The sequence below is a fragment of the Corticium candelabrum genome, chromosome 18 (assembly GCF_963422355.1).
Source record: "Corticium candelabrum chromosome 18, ooCorCand1.1, whole genome shotgun sequence".
In the NCBI taxonomy this organism is placed as follows: Eukaryota; Metazoa; Porifera; class Homoscleromorpha; order Homosclerophorida; family Plakinidae; genus Corticium; species Corticium candelabrum.
The window spans coordinates 5728420-5735919 of record NC_085102.1 but is presented as its reverse complement, the minus strand read 5'-3'; the positions used below and the strand labels follow the sequence as shown (position 1 = coordinate 5735919).

The 7500-nt window shown below is 44.4% G+C and overlaps 2 protein-coding genes across 4 annotated transcripts in view; one reads left to right on the top strand and one right to left on the bottom strand.

Moving 5' to 3' along the window:
- LOC134194405 (TGF-beta receptor type-1-like) overlaps positions 1-6202 on the bottom strand; it is a 7076-nt gene extending 874 nt beyond the window's left edge. Inside the window, exons 1-4 of the mRNA XM_062663336.1 lie at positions 6162-6202; positions 2875-3075; positions 584-2212; positions 383-519 (exon numbers count right to left, since the gene is read on the bottom strand). Of these exons, the coding sequence (XP_062519320.1) occupies positions 383-519; positions 584-2212; positions 2875-2935 (1827 nt within the window). The 5' untranslated portion in view covers positions 2936-3075; positions 6162-6202. The remainder of the gene's footprint in view (positions 1-382; positions 520-583; positions 2213-2874; positions 3076-6161) is intronic.
- Positions 4235-7500, top strand: part of LOC134194406 (TGF-beta receptor type-1-like) — a 4917-nt gene continuing 1651 nt past the window's right edge. Inside the window, exons 1-4 of one of the 3 annotated variants that reach the window (XM_062663339.1) lie at positions 4235-4591; positions 4649-4876; positions 4968-5225; positions 7110-7500. The exon at positions 7110-7500 is cut by the window's right edge and continues 721 nt beyond it. In XM_062663339.1, the coding sequence (XP_062519323.1) occupies positions 4807-4876; positions 4968-5225; positions 7110-7500 (719 nt within the window). In that variant the 5' untranslated portion in view covers positions 4235-4591; positions 4649-4806. Of the gene's footprint in view, positions 4877-4967; positions 5226-6624 lie in introns of those variants that run through there. The other 2 variants (XM_062663338.1, XM_062663337.1) reach the window with 2 other exon arrangements.

The window sequence follows — 7500 nt, the reverse complement described above, 5'->3', positions numbered from 1 at the left end:
AATAATATAATTAATTACTATATAGTATAATATATTAATATTATAAATCGTCCTTAGGGCGGATATGTGTTATCTGTGTTATCTGTATTATATACAAATATATTATTAAAAATATAAATAATGTAAATATATAACTTACATATACTAATTAATCTAATTAGTAATGTACAGTCTTAACAAATAATTTATATACTAAAATATATTAATTAAGTAAACTAATGTCTATAAAAAGTAAACAAATTTTTATGTAACATTCTTAGATTGAGAACAAACAGACAGAGTGGGATGTGGCCCCTGCAGCTGCTGGGCTAAGCAAATAAATCATTTCCACAAGCAAGCTATCAGACCTCAGCCAGCGATGTCTGTGTGTTGACACACTTACCTCATATTGTTCACACTGTTCCTGTTTCAATACGGTCGGCCGAAACTTCTTTACAGCAACAACTTGAGACATTTCCTCGTATGACGGGTCGGGTCCAACCACATCGTAATACGGCATCTCATAGCCTTGCTGCCAAGCTGGAAACACAAACACGAACATGAGAAGACGGTCGATAAGACACAAGACTTTGTGACTAAGTACAGTTGAAATGGCATCGTCGAGTGATCTCCCACAAGACGAGAGCGAACGAGTAGATGTCGGCTCGTTTGAACGACTCGAAGTGACTGGAATCCAGTTTGTCGGTGAGAACTTCGGGTGCCATGTATCGGATCGTTCCAACTCGAGTTGTACACGGAAAGTTTACGGCATCTCTAACGGCATCGTGCGTGACAGCCAAACCGAAGTCTCCGAGAACGCACGAGCAGTCTCTCCGGACCAAGTAGTTTCGACTCTTTATGTCTCTGTGTGCCATGGCCGGTTTTCCCTTCATGCCGAGTATCGACATATGGAGATGAGACAGACCAGCAGCTGCTGTCTCTGCCAGTTTCAGTGTCATCTCAACATCAACAGCATTGTGACTCAAGAAGTCATACAACGATCCAAACTCGCAGTAATCAGTCACAAGCCATAGTTGTGTCCACGTGCCCGTGTCTCTACGATCCGATGCTATGAAGCCAAGAACACTGGAGTGTCTGAATAGAGGCGTCTGATAGATGTTCACCTCGTGATCCCACGACTCCTCGTCTTTCGATGCGAATATCTTCACAGCAACTTTCTCTCCCATCCACTTGCCACACCACACGTCTCCATACCTTCCAGTACCGATGTGATCCGTCAACGTAATCTGACGACAAATAGTCAGTTGCTCCAGACTCGGGAGTCCTGGCCCACTGTCTGACAGTGTCATATCGAGCTCGTTACCAGCGACTGCATAGTTGACAGTGACAGGGACGGACACGCCGATGTCCACACTGAAGCTGCCCACTCGACGTCGATGCTTAATCACAAGAAGAATTATAACAATAGAGAGAACGATCAACACTAATCCACAGAGAGAACCAACTAGAATGGACACGAGAACAAACTGCGTTTCGTCATCGCCGTGTGATTGTGTATCATCGTGATTGGAATCAATGAGATTGTTGGATGCAGGAGTGACATCAGAGATTACTGTCCTTGCTTGGTGTGTTGTCAAACCTGGTGAGAATGTGGTTGCAGTTGCAACCGCCTCATTGCTGGTCTTACAACAGCTGGAGCGTCTTCGACGACGACGAGAAGTCGTGCACCTATTACTACTAGCACAGTAGCATGGCTTGCAAGTGACTTTTCCAGCCGACTTGTTGGTCGATGAGTCATACACCTTTGTGTTTGTTGAATTCATTGATCCTTGTGTGTAGTTTACCTTTCTCTGACTCTCCACACCAGTGGGTGCATCGAATGCGAGACTCGTATTTCCAGTCGAGTTTCCAGGAAATTCATCGGGAGGATGAACCATCGATGTATCATTAGCAGTTGGATTGTTGGTGTGTGTGGTTGCTGTTGTGTTGTTTTCTTGGGTTAGAGTCGTAGAGAGTGTCGGATGCAAATGACCTGGGCAGTTGCACCAGTCGGTATCACAACATTGGCTGTCACGAGATTTGCACCGGATGAACGTAGCAGACGACGACAGACAAGAGAATACGAGGTCGTCACTATTGTTTTCCGTAACTTTGCTCAAGTCGTATTTCCCTATGTACAAGCATCGAGCGCCGACGTGGTCTCGTTCACACATAGTGGGATCGCCTTGGTGCACAGTGCAGTGGACACTACTCTTGCAACAGCATCGCAGTCCTACACACACATACAACAAACATAAATGCCAAGCCTTGTTGTTGAGTTAAAGTATTGATTCATGCAGCCATAGACTGCCTATTAGTTGCCGATGATTAGTTCCAAAATCATGCAGGAAGCCAAAGAAGTCGGCAGCATTACAAATAGCAGAACGAGGTTGGCACGAACAGGCACTCTGCAGTGACAACATATGAGAGTCTGATCAATGAGAATGAGTAGGAGTCCAATCAGAGACCGACTGCCTGAGTACTTTGGGTTTGTGCAGACTGACATTTAGATACTCTTGTCGCACTGTGTGTGTGTGTGTGTGTGTGTGTGTGTGTGTGTGTGTGTGTGTGTGTGTGTGTGTGTGTGTGTGTGTGTGTGTGTGTGTGTGGTGTGCATAACTCTCAATGTCGGAATCTCCTTTCAACAAGATGGCAAGCAGGAAGTCTTTGTAGCTTTGAGGGAAACCGCCTACAACCTTGTGATTCATCTCTCCAAGTCTGTTTGCAATTTCTGGCATTCGCCCATATACACTCCACTCCACACAAGCATCGATACACACACTCACACACAGCAAGCTTGAGTACCACACAAGATGACCCTCATTCATGTGGGCATATGACCATCGATACATTGTGGTTAGTTAGATCAATATCTCTCAAACACAAATGCCTCACCTTCTGATACACTCATCAGTCCCATCAAACACTGAAGAGAAATCAAAGTCACCACATACATCGTCCACCTTCACGTGTCAGAGCAAATAGATTGTGCTACAGTGTGTTGAGGTTTTTATCTGGTGATGATGCCTGGCAACAGAAGAAGTGGCCAGCAATTCAACAAGATGCATTTAGGTCAACACATGGAGTATTGATTCACTAGAGGGAGACATAATTCAATCAGGCGGTTGACTACAAAGAGATACAGTTTGCTATAAATGCGTTTAGTGTTTCATCTTTCTCTTAGGCCAACTGTTTGACATCTGGAAATTTAGAGTAACATCTGGGCATGGCTGGACGCTTCTTTAAATGTTTATATTCATTGACCTACCAATTGTGTGTGTGTGTGTGTGTGTGTGTGTGTGTGTGTGTGTGTGTGTGTGTGTGTGTGTGTGTGTGTGTGTGTGTGTGTGTGTCACTGTGTGTGTGTGAGAGAGCAAATTATCAATTAATCCAACAAAAATTTACAGTTCAAATCTAGTGACAATCACTTAAAAATTATTTCTCTAAACATTCAATAAATAAATTAATTTTTATCACGATTAAAATATTGCTACATTTTATTTATACGAAAAGTCACATTTCGTACTTCAATTCCATAATTTCATCAAAACAAAATTAGACTTTCTTTGGTCAACATCTCTGCAAGCAAAACAAGCATGCATGATGTCTGCCCAATTTGCGGCGCTAATCAAAACATTGCCACGCAACGCATGATCTACACAAGTATCCAACGAATTGTACTCTTGTTATAGCACTGCGATCAATAACAGTGTGTGTCCGACCTAATGAGGAGCTAAAATAGAGCGAAAGAGGATTCCTATACAAGCGCCGACACTCACTAATGAAGCAGCGGACGCATCATCATCACACACCCATGTGCTGCAGATACCACACCTACTGACAATACAACAGTCAGCCTGCAACGCTGTAGCAGTTGTACGCCACCCATATGCTGGATGACAGCAAGGTAGCAAATCGGTGGTGTGTGTGTGTGTGTGTGTGTGTGTTGTGTGTGTGTGTGTGTGTGTGTGTGTGTTGTGTGTGTGTGTGTGTTGTGTGTGTGTGTGTGTGTTGTGTGTGTGTGTGTGTGTGTGTGTGTGTGTTGTGTGTGTGTGTGTTGTGTGTGTGTGTGTGTGTGTTGTGTGTGTGTGTGTGTGTGTGTGTGTGTGTTGTGTGTGTGTGTGTGTGTGTGTGTGTGTGTGTGTGTGTGTGTGTTGTGTGTGTGTGTGTGTGTGTGTGTGTGTGTGTGTGTGTGTGTGTGTGTGTGTGTGTGTGTGAAATAGCCCATAAACAGAACCAATAAAATCGGTCGTGCGTGCGTGAGTGCGTATGTGTGTGACGTGTTGTATCGTATGTACAGACCTCCTCTACATAACACAAGACAGCTACAAGTTGGAGGTGGAGTCTCCGTCTCCTGGGAGTTCGATCACCCTAATTGACAACAATGTAGCAGACAGTGTAGCAACAGTAAACGGAAATCGCCTGCTCCTTAAACCAGTACGACTACGCATCATAAGGTGAAGTGAAGGTGAGAACAAGAGCCCAACACTTCCTAATCTCCTAATGTGACAACTACACGTCGGGTGTCACTCTTGTCTTCCCAACCGATTACCGCCATCCACTGCAAATTAACGACATAGCAGACTACACATCAAAAGCAGCACAACAGTGTGTACGTGCGCATCATTCCAACACACTGTCGCAATCGAGTAGCTGTGATATCCCGTAGGTCAACATCAAGTATCCCGTACGAATGAGAGGTGAATGTTATCTTGATCAGGACGTCCGTCCGCTGGTTTTCTAGCTGTCCAACCGCTCAACGACCCGAGAGTGGAGACCAGATCTCTACCCAACACGTCACAACCCTAACGACCCGTCCGAGAAGCCATGAGATCCGAAGCCTTTCTGCTTTCGTTCCTCGCTCTCTTCTCCTCGTTCTTCCGTCGAGTATCAACAGGCGAGTTTGACACATAGGCAACACGTACACCGTCTCTTGCTGTCACAATGTAGCTAATTTATTCAACTGTTTACCGCTGTCCATTCCCTAGGGGATCCGCGAGAGATCAACTTGCTCTGCTATTGCAGCGTCTGTGTGGGAAACACGACCAAGTTGTGCACCGGACGGACGGATAGCGTGCCATACTGCTTGGTGGGAGTCACTACATTCGAGGACAAGAGAGAAATAATTCAAGACTGCGCGTATTCCGACAAAATTGATTGCCACATTCCTAGACGTGGCTGTTGCAACGACAAACCGTTGTGCAACACTGCTCCAACGTTGCCACCGTCGTCGTCGGAACCCAATGGTTTGTGCTAATTAACTTGCTACATGTCGACGTACTAACAGTGTAGGTATATGTTGACTACAATGTAGCAGTGTGGGTACATGTTGACTACAGTGTAGCAGTGGGGGATGCTGTGTGCAGGGCGTAGGGTCGTTGGTGTAGGGAAGACGTAGGCGCTTCGTGTTGTGAGCGCGTGTTGTCCGTAGCTGCAGAATTTCGTCACTCTAATTAGTAAATGAGCTGCTGGGCTTGCTCCAAGCGCTGGTGCAGAAGCAACAAACACGGAATACTCGACATTCTTGACGTTCATTTCTATTTTGGAGATACACTGTTGTAGCTACATTGTATAGCAACATGCCTTGCTACATGCAATACACCATAGACCCAACACATTGTGCAAAAAAATTGGGAAGAAACCGGATGTAGTCAGGGGATATGATGGCGCCATTCGTAGTGATAAGAAGTCGCTCTAGTGTGCTGCAAAAATATTAGGAAATTATTTTTTCTAGTTTGTGTTTGGTCCCTTGAAGGGTGTAGGTGTTGATGTGTTAAGCTGTGAGGTGCTTTCATTGGGTGTTTCTGTTGTGAGATGTAAATATGTGTGTCTAACAGGAAACTGTTTGTGTACACTAGAGGGTGTGGGTAAGCGATAAAAACTAGTTTTGTTATTAGTGATAATTGGAGGTCTGGTGACCCTTAGTGAACCAGAGATTGTAAAATTCATGAGCGGTAAATGGTTGTTACGCAACTGTGCAGGTGTTTGGTACAAGAACAAAGTGAAGACTTAGGGTGCATCTCCACTAGGGCTTAAACATGTTTAAAACCTTTCGAAGTCTGAACATGTTTAAGAATAATATCGTCTCCATTAGCATTAAACCTGTTTAACTGTAAACCTAAACAGCTTTTGCTAAACATGCAGAGGTAGTTTAGCGAAAGTAGTGTAGGTTTAACGGTCACCTGATAGTAACGTGAGTTCCACACTATGGATGATGTTTCTTTCGCACTGTTCTCTCTTTCTTTGGAGACTATTGGAAGAAGACAATGTTAGAGACGGCGTAGACTGATGCAGGGTGTTCGGAGAGAGCGATTTCGGCGAGAGTGTCTCTAATTGTTCTCAAGACGATATCCGACTGTCTGGTCCACAAGAAACGAATTCGCATCGTACAAAAAAGTCCCGGATAATTAGTTTAATAGTCCGGATAAAATGAACAAGTGGAGACACCGTCTAGCTCTAAACATGTTAAACATGTTTAACGTTAGGCATGTTTAGAGAGCAACAAGTGGAGACACAGCCTTAGTTGGGTGTTTGAGGTTCCGTGTGTGTGTGTGTGTGTGTGTGTGTGTGTGTGTGTGTGTGTGTGTGTGGATTTTAGAATTCACACGTTTTGTGTATTTGATCGTTTTGGAATGGCGAGAATAGTTAGTCTATTGCTGCACAACCCAAATAGAGTCTGGAGTTGTTTTTATGGTCGTGTGTCAGTCTGCATGCGAACGTTGCTTATAACCCGTTGTGTCAGTGTGTCTGTTTATGTGTCTGTCCATCTGTCGTTTTGTTTGTTGATATGTTTGGTCATACATTCATTTGTCTGTCTGTTTGTTTGTCTGTTTGTTTGTTTGTTTGTAAATTGTTTGTCCAACTGTCTGTCTGTCTGTTTGTTTATCCATCTGTCTGTCTGTGTGTCTCTGTGTTTGTCTGTCTGTCTGTCTGTATTTGTCTGTTTGTCTGTATTTGTCTGTTTGTCTGTCTGTCCTGTCCATTTGTCTGTCTAAAATATATTTTCATAAATCAGTACTATTTGTTTGTCTGTCTGTCTGTCTGTCTATCTGTCTATCTGTCTGTGTGTCTTGTCTGTCTGTCTGTCCATCCATCTGTCTGTGTGTGTTTGACTATAGTTTTCACTGCAGGTCCAAAACCATCTAATAAACCAAGCGATCCAAGTAAAGCTAGTGACAACACCTTCATCCTGTTGGCCTCTATCATCCCCGTCAGTGTCGTCTGCCTGTGTGTTGTGAGTTTTGTTTATCTCGTCGCAAAAATTCGGGAACGTAGAATAACACGACAGCTGGACGTGCCCCATCCTCATGCAAACGGAGACGCTAACGGCAGAACAGCAGAAAACGGCCGAGTAATGGCATCACTAACCGACCTCATGAGCATCACATGCTCAGGCAGTGGATCAGGACTACCGCTTCTAGAACCGAGAACGATAGCACGACAAATTAAGCTCGAGCAGCGCATTGGAGCCGGACGGTTCGGTGAAGTGTGGCTAGGGACGTGGCGGGGAGAAAACATCGC